Source organism: Podarcis filfolensis, assembly GCF_964270895.1.
Source record: "Podarcis filfolensis genome assembly, chromosome: 3".
NCBI classification, from domain to species: Eukaryota; Metazoa; Chordata; class Lepidosauria; order Squamata; family Lacertidae; genus Podarcis; species Podarcis filfolensis.
The window spans coordinates 2,923,965-2,948,660 of NC_139606.1; the positions used below are offsets into that span (position 1 = coordinate 2,923,965).

Sequence of the window (24,696 nt, forward strand, 5' to 3'; positions counted from 1 at the left end):
TCTTTAAAGCTCAATTGGAGCAAACGGCCATCTGTGGAAAACACAGATTACAAAATTCATGGGGGTGGGGGTGCTCGGATACAGATCTTTTAAGCCTGTGTCTGGAAAAGAGCAGGGCAAAAGGTAAGTCCAGATAAGCCCTGAGACCAATACTTTACTCGTTTATTAAAAATTAGTGGAATGAAAAAGTGTTAGGATATTTCCATTCCACCTTAAAAAAGGGAACAGGCTGTTGTGTGTCACATGCCTGTTTACTTCCTGCTCACTAGGAGCTTCTGTTTTGTATATAGCTTTTGTTCTGGCTTTTTCCCCGACACGGATGCAAGCAGTCATGTTTTTCCTTTGTTCTGACAGGGTCCGTCACCCTGGACGCAGTTTGGGGGGGGCACAGGGCATCATGAGCTGCTGCGTCCTTCTCAGCCACCCTCCAGCTAGAGGGCACCTGAGAAGGGCACAGCAGCTCAGGTGCCCTGTGAGCCAAGTGTTACTTGCAAAAGCAACACAGAGCTGGGCTTGCAGGGCACTTGAGCTGTTGCCTCCTTCTCAGCTGCCCTCCAGAATAGGATGCAACAGCTCATGGCACCCTGTGAGCCCAGCACCATTTTTGCAAGTCTCACAAAGTGTCGCTGGGCTTGTGCAGCACCATGAATGTACCCCTCCTGCCAGAGGGCAGGGGCTCGCTCCATCGGTGTGCTCTGTCCCCATGGCATCCTTTGTGGGCCCTGGCACACATGCACCCACCCCAGGCACTGGTGGGGAGCACTCTGCCATGGTCTGTGTGCCTTGCAGTCTTGTGGGGACTGTAAGCTCTTAGATGTCATCTGCTATCTCACAATTTATTCAACTATATTTTAACGTAGAATGATTCATGATGTGGAATGTCTTGTGGTACCACATGACATGAAGCGGAAGGTGTCAGACTCACACATATCTACCAGGGCTATCAGCTACAGCATGAAGCACATCCTGGCTCCAGTCATGGTCCTTTCATCTATACAATTTATTTGGAGGTGGAAAATAGATCTGCCCCACGTGTGTGTAACTGACAAAAGAATCAACTGGGTCCCTAGACATGGGGCTTTGCAGAAGAGAGACCCCAGTTAAAAACCCCAGCAGAAGAGAGACCCCAGTTAAAAACACGCTTAGAATACGAAGCAGTTTAGTGTGGAATATAAGCTGCACTGCACAACACACAAAATGCCTCTGAAATTAAAATAGCCAATCTTTACTAATCTGAAAATGACAATTGAAATTGTTGATTGGCTCCTGTTTAGGAGATCCAAAGATAGCCATGCATAAACAACCCAGTCCATGTTGACTACACAATTTCATTTGGCAACGCTCTATTTCAAACTCCTGATTGAGACATATGGCATCATATTGCATCAACTCATCATACACACCACTCCCAGGACCAATGACATGCTGTTGAGTAATGTAGTTGAGTCAATTGCTGACATAAATTGATGCAATCGTTAGTATAAAACAAAGTCTTGCAGGGTGAGCAAGTCATTTGTGCGCTACTCTCCCATTTACCCCTGTGTCATAAGTACTACAAAAGTGGTCCCTGCAGTGTAAATCCAACAGTAGTGATGCCTTGTAAATGTGTTAATAGTGCAGATAAAACTTTTGTTACATTTGTGGGGAAGTGACATTTGCAAGCCAGAAAAGTGTCAGCAGTCTGATAGTAAAAAGGCGTATCAGCTCAATTTTGGATGTAAGATTGAGGACCAGGACAAGGCCTGGGCCCCACACATATGATTCAATACGTGTGCAAAAAAAAAAAAAATACATGGAAAAAGGGCAAACAGCCATTTGCTGTTCCTATGGTTTGGAGGGAACCAAGCAATCAAGCAAATGACTGCTACTTCTGAATGGTACCACCTGTTTCTGAAGGCATCCCTGTGGGAACATCTTCAGTCAAAATGACAGTTTCATTTGCTAAATAAGCATATGAAGGGGTTAAGGCTCACAGAGTTCCTGTATTCCTTGAGAAGAGGGGTCTGTGTGATGTCATATCCCCTACTTCCAGTGGTGGGAAATAGGACAAAGGATCTTAATATTTTCTCTTTCCTCCTTGCCTCAGTCTCTCTTCTTTCAAGCCAGCAATATGAGCAGATATACATGCCTGGGCTCTGCTGAGAGCCCAGGCTCCATATTGGAACTCATTTGTATTTTGTAACTAAGAAGTATTTTTACCTGCATACTACTTTGATGTATTTGCTACCTGCATTGAAATGTAAGTAAACATTTTTTTTGTCTTAAAATTCTTAGCTACAGGGACAGAGAAGGGAAGGTCAGACAAATAACCAGGGATAAAAAGGTGTAATTTCCTAATTCATAGCTTCCAGTAAGCTGCAACAGTTAATAAGTGTTTTCACTCTGCTAAAAGGGCTTCACAACCTGTTTACTCTCATAATTCTCCCACACATGTGGGACAAAGGGTTTAAATTTTAATTTACAGATTTAATCCTCAGTTCATCTCCATCATTCACAAGGAAAAAGAAGTGGACAGTAGCATACCCAAACATGCCGTCTTCTTTCTGACCAGTTCCACATGGCAAAACTTCCCATTCCTGAACCTTCAAGATAATTTTCCATCGATTGAGACAGTGAGAAGGGAGGTGAAGTGATGTTGGGTTCTCCTCAGCCTTCAGTGTCTAATGATGATCCAGATGTTTGCCATGGTCCGCCATCTGCACCATACCATCTTGCACAAGAAGAACTGAATGATTTTGTTCGTGATCTGGAGCCACCCAAGGCCAAAGTGGAGTTACTGGGATCAGGACTTTAACAATGGAATTGTATCAAGGAAAATGTCCTAATGATTTCATTTCACAGTCATCAGCAGCAGGTTGCACCTTACTTCAGAAAGGAAGATGACCCTGTGTTCCTCAGAAAGGAAGATGACCTTGTGTTCTGCTACAATGTAGATGATGTAATGGATGTCCTCAGAATCACACAGGACCAGGCAAGAATAGTGACTATTCATAGGCTCCTCAAAATTGAGTCTCAAGATGGTGTTGCTGCATAATGGAAATAGAATTCCATCTGTTCCAGTCAGACATGCTGTCTACATGAAAGAAACCTACAACAACCTAAAACAGACTGTCTTCAACGCAGCAAGTATGGCTAGCATCTCTCTTGTGACTTGAAGGTAGGGTCTGTGTTGATGGGTCTGCAGTTGGGATATACAAAGTACTGCTGTTTTTTATGTGAATGGGACAGCCGAGCAAAGACTTTGCACTTTGTGAAGAGAGACTGGCATCAGAGGAGATCTCTGAATGTCAGAGAGAAGACTGTGCAACTCCCAGCACTGGCAGAAATAAACAAAATCTCACTACTGCCCCTACACATCAAACTCGGTCTGATGAAAAACTTTGTAAAAGCCATAGATCAGCTTTCAAGTGCCTGTCTGAAAAATTTCCTCGATTCAGCGAAGTAAGAATTAAAGAGGGAGTTTTTGTGGGTCTTCAGATCTGCGAGCTCATCAAAGACAAAATGTTAGACAACCTGCTTCAGGGTGATGAGAAAAAAGCTTGGGGTGCATTTCATATGGTGTCAACTAACTTTCTCGGAAATATCAGGGTAGAAAACTACAAGGAACTGATTGAGAACATGTCTCTGTATCACAAACGTGGCTGCAATATGTCCTTAAAGATCCATTTTCTCCATTCCCACTTGGATTTCTTCCCTGACAACTGCAGTATCATTAGTGATGAGCACAGTGAATGTTTTATCAGGAAATTACAATAATGAAAAGTGAAAAGTGGTCCACTTCCCTGTTGGCTGATTACTGTTGGATGCTGGATGCTCACCAGAGATGATCCTGAGCAACAGGCAAAGTGGTGTCAGCTGGCTTTTGCCAGTTCATGTCATGTCAAAAAAAGTAGCCAGTTTTGAGTTTTCATTGTCATATTTGTCTCAAAATCTATACAAAATGAGAGCATCAGGCACATTTGCCCCTCTGAAGTCTGCTCTGCCACCCCAGGAAGTGGCGTGGATCCCTCCACAGGTCCAGCAGCACCCTGTCCCCCGCAAGAAGGGAGGGAGCTGGGACTCCTGTCTGAGCATTGGAGCCAGGTGTATTTGGAGGGAGAGAAGGGTCTCTCTGTTCCAGCTTGGCCCTCCTATTCTTCCTGGTCTTCCTCCAGAGCCTGCTATGTTGGGTTTGAACCCAATGAATGTACATTTAGGATCTTCTTTTAGCTGCTTTTAAGTAGGCTTTAAGGAAGTCTTTATCCCAATCTGTTTTTCATTGATGATGTTGTTCTAAAGTTTTAAACTTATTGCTCTATTTTCACTGTTTATGAAATTCTATTTAAATTAAATAGAATAATGTTTTCATTATTGCATTGTAAGCCACTATTCAAAGGCCAATTGCCTACAAATGTGAGATACAAATACCTTAATAAATATGTTCCCGTTTTGATCAACATGCAGGTAGCTCAGGTCACCAATATATGAATAAGAAGTTGCCTTTGGTTCCATCAGGGGCAAAGGCAGGGTGTGAATAAATATATAATAGGAGACTTCTTTTAATAGAAAACCACTTTGACAGGTTCTAGTCCCAGCTAGTAATAATTATGGTGAAAGTCAGTTACTATCACCATTGAGATTGTATAAATACTTCATAGCTAGTCTTCTGTAGTAATTGCTTTGAAAAGCCAATTCCTATACAGTGGTACCTCGGGTTACAGATGCTTCAGGTTACAGACTCCGCTAACCCAGAAATATTACCTCGGGTTAAGAACTTTGCTTCAGGATAAGAACAGAAATTGTGTGGCGGCGGCAGCGGGAGGCCCCATTAGCTAAAGTGGTGCTTCAGGTTAAGAACAGTTTCAGGTTAAGAACAGACCTTAACCCGAGTTCTTAACCCGAGGTACCACTGTATCCAGTAAAACATGTAGCAATAGTAAACTTTATTCTTAATTTCTGTTTTTAATTTTAAAAACACCTAGAGATTCCAGGCCATATGGACAGAGAAGATGCTTTGAGTGACGCTTTTGTAAACCTGGCTGTACAGCCACAGGAGGACCAGAAAGTTCAGGACAGTCTCCCAACCTCCAGTGCCAGCGCTCGATGTTTCACACATGTGACATACAACAGCTCTACAAGGTAAAGATACTCAGTGCATGCAGGGGTGTTGCATTTGGAGAAGAATGTAACATGTTATTAGTTACTGTCATCTAGCATAATTTACTCTAAAGCAGATATTTTAACTTGGCAATTAAGCATACATTGGCTTCAAAATGTATACTATAACACATATGTAGTTCCTTGAAAACAAACTCCTTCAATTTTGTAGGTCAGAGGGTCTCTTATAGTTGTTTTAACTGCATGTCTCTTAGTTCTTATCTGTTTTTTATTATCAGTTCTTATCCATCCATTATCTGTGTTTAAACTCGTATTCTATTCACATGTTTTATCCTATGCTTGTTTTTTTGTTCCTATTTGCTTTAACAATTACCTGTTTTAAATTCTAATTCCTCTTTTATTCATATGTTTTTCTTATGTTCATTCATTCATTCATTCAGGGTCTCAAACTTTGGTGCATGAGGTAGGGTTGCCATATTTCAAGAGGTGAAAATCCGGACACAAAAAGTTGTTGAGCTTTTTTAGGCCACCACCAAGCCAGAACCTGAACCAGAGCTGCCTGTGCACCATTTTTTAAAAATTGATTCCCCCTCGATGGGCATGTAGGATCCCCAAAAGACGACATGTCTGGGAATTCCCAGATACATGGCAACCCTGGCATGAGGTGCAATCAGGTGGCCTGGGAAAAGGTTGCAAAACAATTGAAAAAGATCTGTCCATGGCCCTGCAACTTACTTGTTTTTCCCCTGAAAATAGAGATCAAGGCTGTTTTGACCAGGGCTGGAATAACAAAGCTCTATCTTAGGACTTGTGATTTTCTTAATAGTGGTGCAGTCTTCTCATATCTTCTTAAACATTTAGCAGTTAATGGTGCTCTTCTAAACAGCCTTGTCAGGGGCCTGTGCTTTTCGTAATATGGCACTGATTTTGATGCTGGTGCTGATTCTGAAGCGGCAGGTAGAAAGAAAATGCTATTAAAATAAATTTGTAGAACAATAACAATTTATGAAGGCTGCAGTCCTAAACACACTAGGGCAGGTTGCCAAGACATTGCCCTCCAAACGTTGATGGTCTAAAACTCCCATAAGCCCCAGCCAGCATGGCCAACTGTCAGGAAATTAGGGATTTGTTGTTCAAGAGCACAGTAGAATTAACTTCTGAATAAACATGCATAGGATTGCTCAGTAAGTGCTCCACCAAGGCACTCAAGAATCTTCAAGTGGTCCACAATTCTGGTTTCATATCCTGGTTTAGATGGATCCCTTAAACCCCCGTTACATGATTTAGATGATATAAGACTTTTGGTTTAAGAAAGTAAGCTGAACGTGCAAAACACACAACACATGGCTCATTCCCAGGCCACAAAACCGCAGCTTATTGGACCATAATAGTTATATCAAACCTTGTTGGTTTCAGTCAAAGGTATTTCCAGGTAAATGTGCTTATATTTCCAGGAATGTGCTAGCTGAACTGCTACCTAAACTTTTTTTTAACAAACCCTACATAGGTTGAAACATCAGCTTAAGCCTGCTGTCTCAATGTCCATCTTGGGAAGCAAGTTCCTTTGAATGTAGTGGGAATTAATTCCAAGGACATAGGTTCCAGTTCCCTTGAGCTTTGGGAAGAATTTAATAATATTCCATGCAAAGGATTTACACAATAATCCAAACTCCAGCAGACTTATTTTAGAATATTTACTTCCTATTCTTGCAAAGTATATTGTTCCCCTTAGTAAGCTGAGCACTGGAATGCTAACAATTATTTTGGTTTTTCAACTTTAGTTTTACTTCTTGCCTTGCTGTTTTGAATTCTAAAATGGATCAACTAAGAAGGGTCATCACTGGTTGTTGATCCTCTCAGCTAAACTTATTTGCACTCATTGAAGCTTCATAAAGTGCTTTCCCCTCCCAAAGGCTGAGATTACTTCTTGCTGAGCTGAAGAACATAAAGAGAGCTTCAACCCTCACTAACAGCTTCTTCAGGCCACTAAAATCCAAGTGAATTCTGCCAAGCCTAAAATAAGGCAGATCCACTATTCCTGCATTTTCCCTCCTCTTGAGCTCCCAAATACAAAAGCAAGTCTTCATCCCTTACTAGTAATTGTTTGGAACCTTAGAAGTCACATGAACTCTAATGTGAGATGAAAGGAACTCCCTGTAATAAATTCAGATTGGCACAGAAATAATTGACTTCTGCTAGAGACCAGAAACCTGATAAACTTTCTCCTCACTGTTATAAAACACTGCAGCTGAACATAATGTGCAATTTTTTATGGAGCAACTTGCATATATTTGCACATTGCCAAGTTCCTACCTCACGCTAGGTTGACAAGACTGCATTAATACATCTTCATTTCTTGTCCTACAGAGGATCTGATGAGAAAATATACTGCAAAAAATATAGTCAGAAAAGCCAACATTTGAATTATATTCTATTGATACTACACAGTGGTACCTCAGGTTAAGTACTTAATTCATTCCGGAGGTCCGTTCTTAACCTGAAACTGTTCTCAACCTGAAGCACCACTTTAGCTAATGGGGCCTCCCGCTGCTGCCGCTGGAGCCCAATTTCTGTTCTCACCCTGAAGCAAAGTTCTTAACCCGAGGTACTATTTCTGGGTTAGCGGAGTCTGTAACCTGAAGCGTATGTAACCTGAGGTACCACTGTATTTTTATCCACATGTACAGTGGGGCTAAATACTGCGGCCGGCTCCAGAGTGGAAGTGTTGGAGAAGCAGTGGCAGCGCCCCCTCGGGGCAGAAGCTTCGGAGAGGCGTGGTGCCCCTCTGTGATGCTACGATCACTCGCATTTCTGCCCCTGGAGCAAGCTGCAGCCGATCGTAGTGTAGGAGAGGGCTGCCCAGAGCTGTGGACGATCACAGCTTTGGGAGCCGTTGCATCCTTCTCAGCCACCCATCTGGAGTGCGAGCCCAGCGCTGCCTTTGTGAGTGGCACTTGGCTCACAGCCTTGAGCTGTTGCGTCCTTCTCATGGCGCCCTCCAGTTGGAGGGTGGCTGAGAAGGAGGCAACAGGCTTGTGCCCTGGCCCCTGAGAGCCCAGGGAGCTATGGCGCAGCTCCCAGGATCACAGGGCGTCCTCCCTGCAAGCAGCGCAGCTCACAAAAGCAGCGCTGGGCTCACAGGGGCCAGGACACACACCTGCTGCCTCAAGGACACAACAGCTCATTGTGCTTTGATGCTCCACCCAAAACACTGTGCCTGGGGTGACAGCCCTCCCTCCCTGCTATGCTGGGCACATAGTATGCTGAAGAGCTAAAATAAGCCTTTCTACACTTTATTCAATAAGTTTTCCTTGAAAAAAGAAAAAAGCTAAAAACTTTGTAAATAATTCATCATCTCTGTAGTTACAACTCTTACAGTCATATTTTTCCACCATTAGCATTATTGCGAATACCATTAGCATTTACACGACTACAGATAACCAATTCATTTTTCACTATTTTGTTGTGATTTGAATCAGAATTTTAATATCCAGTCTCCCTGTATCATTTTCCAGTTGGACTTTGGTTTTGCCTTCCTAGACATAAGAATAGCAAAACTTATACATTATCTTTGCTGACATTACAATATCACATTTTACAAATAGGCAATTATAATTTGCTTTGCTGCTGCAAAAACTGGATAGATTCCATTTTTAGTGTTGTACTTCATTCCATTTTTCAAGCCTATCAAATCTCTACTATGTTTATATTTCCTTTGCCAAACACATTTCCTTCAGCATCATTAGTGCCATTTTGGACCATTCATTGTAAGTTTTAAGTATACAGTTACAAACCTTCCATTAGTTATTGTCATATGGATGTGTTCTACTTGTAAGAGCAAGGTTCTACATGTTTTTGAACATGTAAAAGTATTTAGGCATCCTTTTCTGTGCTATATTAATAGAACAACAACTTTGGTACATATAACATGAATAATGCATTGTTTGTTTCCATTCCCCTTGCCCTGAACTGCCAGTTATCTCTTTTTTTCTTAAAACTGATGAGCCAGGAAGCAATGCCAGCATGCACATAATATTAAACGTGTGTCAGAAAGGGTGTACTGTAAAAATAATAAATGTAAAAACATTCTAATCAACCTGCCTTTGATTCACAGAAGGTTGAACAAACCTGTTTACCTGCATAGTATTAAATTGCTGGTGTTAGAGTACGTCCTTATATAATTTTAAAAAATGAGTCTCTCTTTAGTTTGGAAGTGAAAGATAGCAGCACTTTTCAAAAGATTCAAAACAGGAATGCATCAAAGATGCAATGTCAAAAAGGCAAGAAATATCATCTCAGGATCACATAACATCTGTCTTGAACAGTGTCTCTTGTTGCTACCATATGTGACTTTCCTAGATAGGCCCTCCAAGGGGGAAAGGAGGACTTTTATCAACAAGATACCAAGCACAGTCCTTATATGGTATAACTGCGAGCATGCAACTGTATTGTGCAATTTTGACATATGATGTCCCAAATTGTTTCAAGAAGAACTGCTAAACTGAGTGTCAGAATCACATTCACAATTAAATGTGATTTAAGGCCATGGACTTAAATGGGTTGAACTTATTATTAGACTTTAATTTGAATATTTATTTTCACATCACCCTGTATATTAAAATAAAGTTTGTATTTTATTATCTTTCTCCTCCCCTTCCACTTGAACTAGTGGTCTTTGTCACAAACCATGTGTGTAACATGGGGGAGTTTTCAGCATTCATTTTTAAGAAAGGGTAAACAAAGCATCTGGCAAATGCTCTACTAAAACATTTTCTAGTATGGTATTCCAAGTGTCCTGCGCCAAAGCAAACTGTCACCATGATAGAAAAACATCACAATTATTTTCACATTAAGCCAAACTGGCCCAACCCAGACTGACCTTATTTTACTCATCTCACAGTCTTTTGAGCCTTATTAAACTTGGCATTGTGAAGGATCATGTGACACCAAGCCTATTTCTGCATCTTAGATAGAAATAAATGTAGTACTTTGGGTACTTCTATTGCATACAGCTCTTAGGTAGATTTATATGTATTAGGTAAAAGTCACTAAGTTGCTTTTATCCCCTTCTGGGCTTTTCATGTTTGTTGACTTTAATGAAAACTAGAAGCAACATCTTCTTCTAAGCCTTTTGGATATAGTTGAAATCCTCCCAAGCACTGGTCAATTTTAAAGAAATAAATGTCTAAAGAGGATGGACAGTTTTAAGCTCTCTTAAAAACATAAAAATAGAAGGGTTACAGCAATTTGGCAGCCAAAAAAGCAATTTACAGGTCACCATGGAATCCGCAGCTATGTGTAGGAAAGCTGATCAAGAGACTACAGAAAAGATAATGGAGCTGGAAGCCAAAAGGATCTTTCCATTTTGAAACTCACCTAATCTGGTCTCCAATGAAGTTCCTTAGTTTCTTTTCTTGAGCCAATAAAGCTTAGTGGGAGAGGTGGTTGCATTATTGTGGCTTTAGCATGGCTCAGAGAAAGCTGAAATGTTACTATACATTCATAGCTGCTTGCAGAACCTCCATTCAGTGCAGTTTTTTGTTGTTTCAGCCTTTGGCCATATCATCACATGACAATAGACTATTAACCAATTAAAAAAATAAAAAACCAGTCAGCCACTATAACAGTCTTCACTGTTTTGCGACCAAAACGCTACTACATATCCAAAGCTTATCTTCTCAGCAGAAAAAAGGGATTTTACATTCAGACTGAATCATGTGTATCATCAAAGGCTAATTCTACTTAATACTAACTACACCATCAAGCAAGTTAATGTGCAATTACATCAGAGCATTCACATTCTCAGGATAACAATTTACATGCTGCAACTGAAAAAAGAGGCATTTGATCATTAAGTTAGACTATGACAATGACACATGGTGTAACAGTTCTGCAAATTAATTGATATTTCCCTATTGATGAAGAAACCAAAGTTGCTGTGAAAGAATGTTGCTTCCTCCACCCCTTCTTCTGCTCACAATCATTACAATGCAAATAAGTACACAAAAAGATTCACAAATCAAAACTGATTTTCTATTCAGTGACGGCAATACTCACCTAGATTTTTAACTAACAAGTTGCAAAGCAAAATGCTGATTTTGTTTCCCTAATAAGGAAACTGCCTACATAAAAAAATTAAGATGACCAACAATTAAACTTTACTGTATAAACCAACGTACTTTTTATGATTATATTAAAATCCTCAGAAATGTTGAAAAATTAGTGACTTATTCAGCAAATACATTCCTGGGCATCCACAAAGCGTTTATATACGTAGAAGCTATACACAATTCTCAGTAATAGGCCATTTCCTTTATTATTGTTGCCAAGGATATGCAGCTAGTATTCAAACGGAAGGCTCATTAGTCTAAAGAAGAGCACACAAGTTTATTTTAATATCCATTTACCTGAAAAAGGAATAAAGCAATGGACATTCTGCTGAGGTCTCTCAGTGCCCTTCAGAAATTTATGCAAACATGGTTAGCTAAACATTCCAGGGTGCCTAGTTTTAGATCATCATCTTCATTTTGTTGGGCTCTGCATGTCCTCTTCAACATTTTATTGGTTTTTGATGCATCCTCACTTGAATTTCCAAACACACATGCACACAGAGAGATTAAATAAAATGGTCTCTTAGTTCCTTACTATTAGTGATCCTGAAACCATGGGCATAGCCAGGATTTATTTTGGAGGGCAGGCTTTATGTTGGAGGGGGCAGAACCAAGTTATCTGCAAAACATTTGGTCAGTTAGTTAAGTACTTTTATTTATTTACTTGATGGGGGGGCAGCTGCACCCCGCTGGATATGCTCATGCCTGAGACTGTAAATTGTTTTAATACAATATTAGTATTTCTACATTGTTGTAACATGCCCTGAGATTTCACTGTGGTAAGAAATGTTGTTAATGGTAACTCTATATATAGATTAATTCAATACATCTGATCTACAGGACAAAAAAGTAGACACAATACTGGGCTTAAATCTTTCCAACTAGCCCTGCGGCCTGATGAGCATGCAAATACTGACCCCACCCCCAACCCAGCTGATCTGCACGCAGCCACGGAGCGAGCCGCTTGGCACCCGGAGCAGGGCACATGCCGTGCACCCAGGGGGGGGCGATCAACCCAGGGGGCTGATTGGCACGGCAGCGATCTGCCCAGGGGGGATTTTGCTTCCCCCCAGGTATGCCACCTGGGGTGGACCGCCCCCACCCCTTCCTACGCCCCTGTCTGCACGCATCAGCAATGGAGGTGGGTTGTTCACACTGAGGTTTTCTTTTCTTTTTTTACAATCCTTGATTGTATATATATAAATTTCATGAAATAAATAAATAGATATGAGCATGTGTGTGTGTGAGTGTGCTGTGGCCACACCCACTTCTACTTTAGCACATCATGAACAAACTGATGTGAATCTATTCCCAGCAGGACTAAATCTGGATCCAATCCATTCTGTGCACATAAAGTTTTTGTAATTGAGATTTTTGAGCCTCAGGGAGCTCAAAACAGTAAGGCTGGAAGCCTGTATGTTAGGAGTAAGCCCAGTTTAATCAGTGAGACCTACGTTTGAGAAGACATGCAGAGGCTTGCAGTGTGAGGTCTACAAAGCATTTTTACAATTATACTTTGCCTGTTTCTTTTAAGATCTACTTTTTCTGAGGAGACAGACAAAAGGGACTGTGAATTTGTAACAGGCAATTGCACGGCTCCACAGGTGGACAAACCTGCATCTTGGTGTCGGACTGGTAAGGATAATGTCAAATGTGTATAACAGGGAGTGGTTTTGGAAACTGATCAGCTGACAGGTCTGGAAGAATTTTATAGTGGGGGGAACCATCACTTGTGAGGTTTCCTAGTTGACCTGCAGAATGCTCATCTGTAGCAGTGAGACAGCATGGTCTAAGCCAGGGGTAGTCAACCTTTTTATACCTACCGCCCACTAATGCATCTTACTTGATGGTAACATTTCCTTACTGCTCCCCAGTGCTCAATGGAAGGAGGATTCAGCTTGTGCCGTAGAACCCCCTCCCGCCCACCTAGAATCCTGAAACGCCCACTAGTGGGCGGTAGGGACCAGGTTGACAACCCTTGGCCTAAGCAATTGGAGGAACCAATCATCTTTTGTGCCTTAATTCCTCAGTCCCATGAATGAACTGGTGTCTCTCTAGCATTATGGTAAATATTTAAAGCAAATGAAAGACATTTCACAGTCATAGTACAGTTGCAGAGTTTTTACCATGCACTGCTTGATTATCTTCCTATGTAATGAGCTCTTTTATTCCCCCATATTCCCATATTGTCTCATTCAAAGAACGTTTTTGTTATACTCTAGCAAGGTTAGGTAAAAATAGAATGGCTATGATTGGGTGAACATAGGCTGCTCCATTTAAAGGGATTGAGGGCCCAAATTAGATAGTTCAATCAGAAACATAAAACAAAGAGGTGGTCCACATAATCATGTATCTCACTTGTTCTGTCATCACTTAATTGCTCAACGCTTGAATCTTTGTACAAAACCCATTGGAACGTATTGTGTATGACGATATATTAAAATTCTGGTGTTTCAATTCTAGCAATTCTTTTACACCTGCAAACAATCACAATGTTGAAGTCAAAGGCTAGACAGATTAGTCTCATAAAGGTTCCCAATCAAAAATACATGTAGTTAAAGGGAGTTCATTTAGGGAAAGTATTAGGGTAGCAACAAATCTAAATCAATCTATATTGCGTGCCACAGATCATGTGTGCACATGTTTTGGTTAGTAACAGACTGACAACAGTGAGTCTGGCTAAGACAGTGAAGGTGTGACCCCGGAGAAGACACTTTATGGCAAGAAATGAGCATAGAAAAGAAGTGAGACAGTAAGAATAAACAGGAAACTGGAATACGCTATACTAGTAGCTTGTGTTATTTATTATTGGTATCATTTGCAATAAGAATAACATCTTAGGTAAAATATTCATCTTTATGGCTGGAATCCTTCCTAAAAATGAATGTTTCATTCTCCCCCATGTTTCCAAATCTTTTTTAACATCTTTCCATACCTTAACATAATTGTCTCGAATATGTTGGGATTCTTTACTGTCAGTCAGACACCTAAATACTTAATCTTTTTCTCAATTTTCATGCCGCTCAGCTCCTCCAAGTGCTTTTTTGACTGCATAGCCATATTCTTGACCAGCATCTTAGTCTTCCCTATGCTGTGCCCAAGGCATGTTGCAGGTCTGTTCTACTGGCACCTACATTTACTTTTGTACACTACACTAGGAGATGGGGATTTCTTTTTTTTTAGCTTACACCAGAAAACTCAAGAATATCACTAAACATAGGGATAAATGAGAAACAGACCCACTATATTGGAGCACATGAATAGCCCACGTTTACATGAATAAGAAAGCACTATCCACATGGCAGGTCTGCCATAAGAAAAAGTGTGAAGTTGGCCTGTATGTATCTGTGTGTGTGTATCATTTACTATGTGCATCTTAAAAAGAAACTGGATTGAATTGAAATAGTATTTCTGTCTTGATTGTTTTGCTACCTAGCTCACTCAAATTACTTACCTTGTTTTTTAGAAACTCCCGAGGAAACACGTGATGGACAGGTAAATAGTTTTCCATGTTGCTCAACAGAAAATACATGTTTGCAACTCCTTCTGTCACATTTTCACATTTCTGTCACATTTTCACATTTTATTTGTTTACATAGTGTCATCAGTGTGCATGGTTTTTAAAGAGTACAGGTATTTGATCCAAGGAGCTTAAAAGTTTAAAATTCAACAGTGGGTGGGGAAGCAGGAAAATAGTATACAATTAATTTAGTTTCACATGCTTAGTTTGCTTACAGAGTAGTCCACCAGCACAGCAATACCTCAAGGGACTGCCTCTCTCCATATGAACCTACGTTCTCTCTCCATATGAACCTGAGATCATCTTGTGAGGCCCTTCTTGGTGTGCCTCCTCCACAAGAGGTCCAGAGGGTGGCAACACGAGAACGGGGCCTTCTCTGCAGTGGCTCCCCTTTTGTGGAATGCTCTGCCAGGGAGGTTCGGCTGGCACATTCATTATACATATTTAGGCACCAGGCGAAAACGTTCCTTTTTAACCAGGCCTTTGGCTAATTGACATCCAATGCCCTTTTAAAATGTGTTGGAAGGGGAGATTATTGGGCTGTTTTTATTATGTTTTGCTGTTTTTTATATTGTGATTTTATGTTGTGAACCACTCTGAGATCTACAGGTATAGGGCAGTATTCAAATTGTTGTTGTTGTTGTTGTTGTTGTTGTTAAGGTGAAAGTTTTCCTCTGCCCAACACATATTGCTGCACTGGAGTGCTGCTGGCTGATGACAGAGTGACACAAGCATCACTGTTCAGTGCAATGTTCCCCCTTCTGCTCACTAAACAGTATCCATCACAAGGCTTGAAATGAGACATTCTGGGGGTGGGGAAGCGGCGGAGCTGAGTCAGCTTGGCATTTGTTGACTCCCCAGCCAGTTGCACTGCTGTCACACAACAGTATGTGGTCCAATTTGAGCCTGGTAGCATAATGAGCTGCCTTCCTACCCCCCATCTTTCACCTTGCCAGCCTGGGTGGCAGTGCTGTGGCCCCACCACTCTGTAAACCCCCACTAGCTGGGTAGAGGGGAAGGTTTGGGTTTTGCCTTAGTTGGAGTAGAAAACAGGATTTTAGAGAGGACAGGAGTTGCCCCTCAGTTGTTGGATTTCAAATCCCATCACCCCCAGCAATGGCCAATAGCCAGGAATGATGGGAATTGTTGTCCAAAACATCTGGTGGGTTGAGGCTCGGCTTGTGCAATTGTAATTAAAGTCTACAGCAAACAGTCTCAGTCCTGTAACCTAGTTTACATTCCAAGAATATATGAGGTCAGAACAGACATGTTCCTTCTCCACTGAATATTCAAAGCCATTCATGCAATGAGTCTTAGCCCAAGAGTTTTGCTCCATGCTAAGTTACACACTGGCTATAGCCATGTGATAAACTATGCATTAATTTAAGAAAAAGTGCTTATTCCAGCTGTTTGTGTCTTCAACTAGTTTAAATTTTATCCTTCTTATGTTCAACCCAAGAATTAATTTGCATTTCTCCCCCCATACGGCACACAGCGTATGGGTCCTGCCAAAAGCCATTCAGAATACTTTGTAAGCAGCCTACTTGATTGACATGAACGTAGCATAAAATAAAAATTAACATTCTGCTGGCTTCCATATTCTCAGCTGACACCTTTTTAAAAGTAATGAGCCAGTGCAGAACTTGTAAGTGATCCTTCCCCCTCTATCAGAAAGCCGCTCCTGAGGACCTAGTCCTTAAATTAAGACATCACTTCTGTGCACTTTCACAAACGTCTGCATCTAAAAGTGGCTCCGTGTGCATTACATGGCAGGTGAACTAGAATTTCGTAACTGTTTCCCACAACGAACAAGTAAGGTGTGAATGGCAAACACCTCTCCAGGCACACCACCACCTTTTCTTTTTGACAGGTTTTAACACAGTAGCCCTAACCAAGAAGGATGAGAATTATGGCCTTCATATAAAATTTGCTGACAAGGATCTGGTCCATGGAGCCAAAAAGCTCTCCTGTTAATAATGCTATACAAGTTTCTACATGACAAAATATACTAATAAATAAGATCATGTGATCATACACTAAAAAGTCACTAGCTTCAGAGCTACCTTGCTAGAAAGAGATGGTCATTTATAAAAGATAAAGATGTAATTAACTGGGGACGGGGGCAGCAAAAGAAAAGTAGACATGCCATATAGCAGAGGGAAGGGAAATGTGGCCTCAGGGTCACACACAATCCTTGGCCCAAGTGCAAGCAGCATGCTTCTTAATTTAACGAGAGCAGAAGGGGGGAATGGGGGGGATGCTGGAAGAACAAGTGGGGTGAGGGAGCCTCTGCAAATGATCAGTTTAGCCCTCTAGCAAAAGTGATCTGTCTGTCTCTCTCCTGGCAGCAGGAGCAGAGTGGGGGGAAACGGGTGAGGCGGCCACCCACCCACTACTGTCTTTGATTCCTGACAGACTGCTCCTGAGGGAATGTGGCCCGAGACACACACAAAACAGGTCCCACTTGCCTACCTTATATAGTTCCCAACCTTCCAGTCCAGATTTAAAGATTATTATTTGTCCATCTCCAGACAAAAACTGAGAGGCATCTGACACCTATAGCTGCGGTAGTTTTTGAACAGGAATGTTGGAGTGGCAACTGTTCACAAAATACAGATCATACTGGCTAACAGGTTTTATTTCCAGAGTAGCATAGGAGTGTTTTGGTGCATGAAATGTGCCAGGGTGTGTTACTTGGTTTCTGATCTATAATTATGTAGGGGTTCAGAATACGAAGGAGCTTAGTTGTATGAAACACTTTGTGTTGTGCAAAGTAAAGCAACTGTTTAGAATATGCTGCCAAATGCTAACTCATTTCAAAGTCCATACTACTCTTACTAGCAGTTTAAATACTGTATAGAGAAAGGGCAGGCAACAGTGCTGGAAATATAGTACAATTACAAAGATATTCACTGTTGAAATGCAGGTTTTATGCAGTATTCTGCTGGGTTGTTTCCAGCTCACTGTTAGAACAGATATACCATGAGATGGAGCTGCTGGTCTGGTAAATGCATGTTGTTCAAGACTGATCTAATCTGACGTGAAAGTTTTTTAAAAAACAAAGATCCTCATGAATTCCACTTGAACTTGCCAGCACACAGTGAGCCTGAAGCAGCCTTAACTTGCACACTTTTGCTGCCAACTTTTACACTTTTTTACTTAAATGACTAGAGCATATGTTGAATATTACAGTGAGGCAAGTTTCCTTTCGTTTCAAGTTCCACGCCTAGTTCTCTTTACATCATGAAGGCTGAAGCATTTGTATGTATTGTAATTTGAAAAGGGAGAAGTCCCTTGTTTGGGGTGGGAGAGGGAAATTCATATTGTATCTTCTATTGCACCAAAAGCATAGGCATGCATCCATGCTATCCAAAATATACCCAAGATTTGAATGTGTACATTTTCAGAAATTGTCATTTTTTTCAAATGCTTAGCTTTTCAGAATTTTGCTTGAGAGTGCAAAGATACGGGACCACTTGATACATGACCAAAAACATGGTGTTATTCAACTATTCAATAAATAGTTAAGTTAACATAATTAAGACTTTTTAAATTGAAAAGTTGTTTGTTTCATTGAAAATGTGGTTATAAAGAGAAAAATACAAGTCTTAATATCCACCCTGTACTGTGACAAGTGTCATTGTTCTTTTTTTCTTTTCTTTTTTACAGGAAATCAGAAGTGGCTCCATCGAAGTGGTGCATTTTGGCCTGGTATAAGCCAAAATCTTAATAGTTAAGATCTTGAAAGAAAGTCAGGAGGACCCTACACACCAATTGTTGAGAATTTTCAACCTCCTTATTTCAATCAATTCTGTAATAGAGTTCAAATACTGTATTTACTTGAGTCTAATGCGCCATCAAATCTAATGCGCACCTCAATTTTCAGAACCTTGAAACCAAAAAAAAGTATTTGCCGGTGAATGTAAATGTACCATTGAATCTAAGTAATCTTAATTTTCGCAACGTAATTTGGTCAGAACGGATAAGTATTAGATTCAAGTAAATATGGTAGCAGTAAACGCTCAGCACTTTTAGTCCCATTTATTTCTATGGGAGAAAGTTCCACAAGTAGACATAATGTCTGAAGACATAATGTCTGAATGTAGACATTCAGTCAGAAAGAAACCCTCTGTCTGTCTGTCTCTCTCTCTCTTACACATACACACACACACAGAGAGAGAGAGAGAGAGAAAACAGCTTTGCAACTTTATTACAAGGAAGTCCAGAAAATGCTGCAAATAATTACACAGTACAAATACTGGATATAATAGAGGGACAGTTATATGAGGTAGATTTGGAAATGAATCCAGGACTGCTGCCCTAAAGTGGGTGGCTTTTCTACCATCTGATAGCACCTTTGTTCCAGGTTCACAAAGGCCTAGACATGTCTCCTCAGAAGTAAATTCTACCTAGCTAAATGGGGCTTGCTCCAAGATAAGCAGGTATACAATTACAGCCTGAATATCTTTTAAGGCAGCCCATTCGCTTGAAGTTTGCAAATACTTGTTCTTCTTTGCCCATCTGTGCAAATCCCTAAATTTTATAATGCCACAAATTGCAAAATAAACCCTGTATACATCAAGGCCAACAGCACTGTATAGTTGTCACATGTACAGTAATGAAGACCATGAACACATGCATAAATTGGGGACCTGTTTGAGACCCGTGAAACTTTTCTTCCCAGTTCCATAAACTGACAGCATAAATAAACCTTCATGAGGGCGTGGGTAAAAAGATTCATTCGGAACGGGAAAGTGGGCTTCAGCTTCTCATCTTCAAAGCCACATGGAGATGGACCAAGCCCACTTTTCCCCCAGCTTCTGGGCCACAGGGCTGGAAGGTCAGTCAAGGTGGTGGAGCCCTGAAAGGAACTTCATGCAGCATTAAAATGTTATGAAGGAGAAGGTAATTCGAGAATACGGACAGACCCCCTTTCCCTATCTCTGCCTCCTTCCCTCACATAAGCATAAGCATAATCCGTAGTGGCAGGAGGAGCAGTTAAAAGAAATCTCAGAATTTACTCCTCCCTCCTTTACGACTACAGCTTTGAATTTCCACTTAAGGCTTTGCAATAGATATTCCATAACATTCTAACAGATAGCATCTTCACTCAGGATACCTCTGCAAAAAATCATCCTTTAACAGCCAGTACAATTCTTTGAAGAAAAATGCTCTCCATTTTCCAGTACATCCATATCAGTTTAGTTGAATAACCATTATTTTCCCCTTAAAAAGGCATGGTGACTCTAATAATCTAACCTTCTATAGAATTATTCAGCTTTTTCAGGCATTAACAGAAAATGGACTGGGGGGAATCCTATGCTGCATTTTGTCATAACTACATTTGTACTCTCATTTTAAGAGTAGTTTCCTCCTGACATTGTTCAATGCATTTTTTCTGGTGTTGTCTGGAGACATGTATAATATAAAATGATCTTAACTGTGGTCACACAATTTAAAACTAAAGTTTTGTTGAGTTTAGTTGTAGACTTCATTTGTAATATTGCCAAATAAAGAGAGATAAAATTATTTTTATACTTTGCAAAGAGTCCTTGTCAAATCTGCATCTAACCTTGTGGATGATGGGTTTAGTAGCAAGACTGGGGGAATAAAGCATAGAGACTTATCAGTAATAGTCTGATGAACACATTAAATCCATGCTGAAATGCTTATGTCCTCAGCAGACAAAAAGTAGTAAAATGCGTAATATTTTCAACACTCACTGGTCCAGTGGCCGAGAAATACAAGACCTATGAGACAGTAGTCCACCATATATCACTGCATATAAAAATAAAATTGTTACTGTGTGTTTTCTTTCAGTGACATGAGGAGAGCATGTGCCCCATAAGGTATATTTATACAAAGGCACTTTCTGCAAAGGTCTACGCAGTCCCACAACGGATCAAGGGAGCCTTTTGCTTGTTCAGCCTAAGGATCCTGAAATGCGTTACTTAGCCATAGAGTTATTTTGCTGAATTGCAGCCATATTTCTGTCAGTACAAGTGAAGGTCTATATGAGGGATTAATCTGACACCAGACAGTGATCTTTAATCCTTCAGTATATCATAATCTATTTACTTTGCATGCTAAGAGGATTTTGGTTTTAAAATACACAGGAAGTGATGCTAGAAATGTACAGAAGATCAGGAATGCCGTTTCCAAAATATCTCAGTTTTTAATAAAATCCCTTTATAGATTTCTTGGAGTTCCTTCCTTTCAAAGTACTGAATAGGGATTTAGCTGGAAATGGGCATATTTTTTAGTTATACTGCAGTTCTGCAAATGTGTTTCTTTCCTGGGTGTGGGGGGGGGGCAGTGCTAGATACAAGGCATGAAAGGAAAGGATCTTTTACACTGCAGATCATTTCCAGCAAGTTAAACTGGGTATTTGTTGGCAAAATCAAAATAGATTCCAAGCTACTGTGAATTTTAAATGTATTGCTACTGTGTTAGCTCAGTTGGTGATTACTGTACCATTCAGGTGATAAAACAAACAGAATCAAAATAATTCTTAACTCACAGAACAGAATTGGAATATTATACGAAAAAACACCCTTTGATTATACAAATTACTGTACACCATTATCTTAATCCTGGCGTTGAAGTCTCCACAAATGCCTGTTAAATACTTCTTATAAGCACGTAGATGACAACTGCACTTTTAAAATTATTTTTCATTCAATATGTTCAACCTTTTCTACAATATACCACTGAGCATCTTAAGACACAATTTGTTATTTACTTCATCAGAAGATGCAATAAGGAAAGAATACTAGTTTGAGAAACAGAAAGTGCATTCTGATATTGGCTGAGTGACATTGAAAACCAAGGGAAAGTTGCTTAGAAAATGTTGTGCTAATAACATGACAGCATGCTGCATGCTGAAATTCTGTACCAGGATAAATCCAATTCTGTTTCATGAAAAGATGGACTGATCAAACTGCAGCATGAAGCAAACAAAGCATCTTGGCATACATTTGTTTATAGTCACTGGGGGGGAGGTGCCAGTACTGTGTACCCCTTGAGTACCCCCAGAAAAAGCGCTGCGTTTAGTGCCTTATTTAATAGAGGTTGGTTCTGTGTATACCCCAAATAAAGAAGCAAAGAGCTGGATTGTGCCATTAACAAGGCATGGTGAGGTGAGCTGGGAGCGTCCAACCTTCTGAGTATCCTCTACCTCAGTTGTCGCATCAAGCTAAACACAAGACCATCTCCACTCCCCTTTCTTCTCTGAAAAACTAAACCAAGCAGATTGAGGAAAACATGTAGAGCTTTAGAGGTGGAGGGGTATGGAGAAGTGGGGTGGAGAGGTGGGATCTTCCGTTGAAGTGGGCAGCTCCAGCTAGTATTATTAGTGTTATTAATATATCATTCTGAAATTTGGCAGACTCCGCCCCCCATGGCAAAAAATTAAAAAGTTAGAGACTTTTATTTAATTTTTTAAATAAAAATTTTAAAAACCCTTAAGAGGGTCCCCTGGATGGATCTGGCTGAAATGTCATGGGCTTAATCCTCTCAGGAGGGGCCCCTTTGCTTGTCATTTTCATCTACTTACATGAAAAGCAGGGAACTTATATCCTTTTTTATTCCCTGTTATAGACAATGGGGGGGCAGCTTTTGATGTAACAGATTAGATTTTGACCTGAATAAATAATCAGATCAGAATAACACATAACGGATCTCAAACAGACTAGGTTGCTTATAAATGCAGGAGATACAAGGCAAAGTCCTATCCTTGACCACTGAGCCTGCTTTCCTAAAGGGTACAGTTTCCAAGTGTCACCAAAGCACTATTTAGCTATTCAACAGAATGTATAGCACCACATGCACTGACCCCTCCACTTATGAACTTCACATACTGAGCATTCCTGGACTGTGTAAACATATCAGAAGTTTAAGTTTGCATTTAATTGGATTTGTCACACATCTTCCTTCACTGGAATTCTAGAGACCAACAGGACCACCAACAGGACCATCATCAGAACTACCAACAATATCAGTGGGGAACACCCCCAAGAAGTGTCTGGAAACCTTTTGGATCGTTCAGTGTTCAGTGGTGGGTTGACATAGTCAATCCTCTGCAGCACTAAGGAGTCCCTGTAAGTCTAAACCAATATAGGTTATCATCTTTCCAGGACAAAGGAATTACACCAAATCTCCTCAACTGCAGATCTCCCTCAACCTGCCCAGGACAAAAAAACCCCACTTAAGTCAAGAGGTGAGATATTAACTGAGACAGCCCCATGGCTCTTATGGTGGCCAATAATCACCATGTTCTGGTCCTGTGGAGGAGCACAGTGCAGGTCAGCTATCAGAACAGAAAGCACTTCCAGTGAGCAACTTGTTCCAACAAAGGATGGAAATGAATGGAGGTGTTTTGAGCCTCTGCCTCCTTTGGGAGAACTAATCTCTTGAGGAGCCAACCCTCTAGCCTGAGGACTCCTGCATGACCTATAGCCTGGTACACTCCCTGCTTGCTGTACTGGTGAGGTAGGTTGAGAGGCACTTGGTTCCCTGAGCCCAGGAAAGGCACCTGTGAGGGTCCTTGCTCTGGTTCTTTGTGCCCTCATGCTGCAGGATCTGGTTCAGGGGCTCCTGCCTGCTAGCTTTGCATTCAGTGGTCCCCCGATCACCATCATCTGCTCAGAGCCAGAAATTCGACCTGACTCATGGGCTGGCAACACCTTTGACTCGGCATCCTGGTCACTGCTGGACTCAAGAGAAATAACATGAATTTTTTTTTATTTTTATTTTTTTTTAATGATATTTATTCAAAATTTCATCAATACATAAACAAAAACAAGAAAAACAAAAAATACAGCAAAAAAAAAACACAAAAAAAACCAAAAAGGAAAGAAGAAAAATACAAATCTCAGGTTACAACTTTTCATTTGCTTATTTCTTGAACCTCCTCACACCTCCCTTTTTGTATTCTAGTTTAATTCGTTATTCCAGCAAATTCTTCCCATGTTTCTCAATTTTAATTTAAATGATTAATCTTCACAATCTATCTTATTTATTAATTCAACATAACCTTTCCATCTTTTAATATAATCTGTTATTCAATTTACCTTAATCTCTTTAACCTTATCTTATCTTAAAAATCTTAAAATTTCAAAGTTTACATCATATTCATTCATATCTCCTTAAATCATTTCTGCTAAAGCCAATTTAGTTCATTTCCAGCATATTCCCTGATATTTCATTAATGTTGCACTAATTCCAAAATTAACAAAAGAATTTCTCTTGATATCTCTAATTTTTATCCAACATCCCTTCTTCCTGGTTTCGGGTCATGTCAGGCCTTTCTGTCCATTACATCCAGTCCATCAATCTGGTGTTCTTATGTCCGAGGCCCTTAAGTCTCTTCTAGGCCCCTTCTGCACATTTTCATGTCCTTGTTTGTGCTTGCGCACTTCTTTGTCTATTGTTGGTTTCTTGGGGAGTGGGTCTCCGGAGGGTTCCATCCGGTAATAATTTCCATTTTCCTTCGTCAGACTGGCCCCTTCCCCCCAGTCCCACTCCCCGTCTTCATCTTTGTAATCCAAAAAGCATTTATCCAAAAGATAGTTGTTCACCTGCTTCATAGTCCCACTAGAGTTAAGAGCTTCCTTGACTTCAAACACTTCCCAGCACTCTCCAAGTTCAATCTTCCAACGCAGTGGCTTTTGTTCCTGCAGGACTTTGGGTCTCTCCATTTGTGTTGTTTGAGGAGTAATCACTGCCTCTTCCTTCTTCATCTGCCCTTGGACTTGCCTTGTCAAACCAGATTCCTGAATTGGTCGCTGTATAACTTCTTTATCCTTATTCCCTGTTAAATCATATTCACTGGCCACAGCACTCATCAAGTCCAATTTTTCATGCATCAAGTTCATTTTCTCATGCAGCTGCTCCAGCAAGGCATTTGTCATGCCAAGGGCAGATACCAAACCTTCCTTCCAACACATTTCTGTTCAAGGTCAAACGGCT

General features: G+C 40.6%; 1 protein-coding gene across 12 annotated transcripts in view; it reads left to right on the forward strand.

Annotated features, from left to right (window-relative positions):
* Positions 1 to 20,256, forward strand: part of WDPCP (WD repeat containing planar cell polarity effector) — a 195,272-nt gene extending 175,016 nt beyond the window's left edge. For 9 of the 12 annotated variants that reach the window (XM_083606502.1, XM_083606498.1, XM_083606499.1 and 6 more), the window contains exons 15-18: positions 4,962 to 5,118; positions 12,742 to 12,842; positions 14,674 to 14,702; positions 18,397 to 20,256. In XM_083606502.1, the coding sequence (XP_083462628.1) occupies positions 4,962 to 5,118; positions 12,742 to 12,842; positions 14,674 to 14,702; positions 18,397 to 18,444 (335 nt within the window). In that variant the 3' untranslated portion in view covers positions 18,445 to 20,256. The remainder of the gene's footprint in view (positions 1 to 4,961; positions 5,119 to 12,741; positions 12,843 to 14,673; positions 14,703 to 18,396) is intronic. The other 3 variants (XM_083606493.1, XM_083606492.1, XM_083606495.1) reach the window with 2 other exon arrangements.
* The last annotated feature ends 4,440 nt before the right edge of the window (positions 20,257 to 24,696 follow it).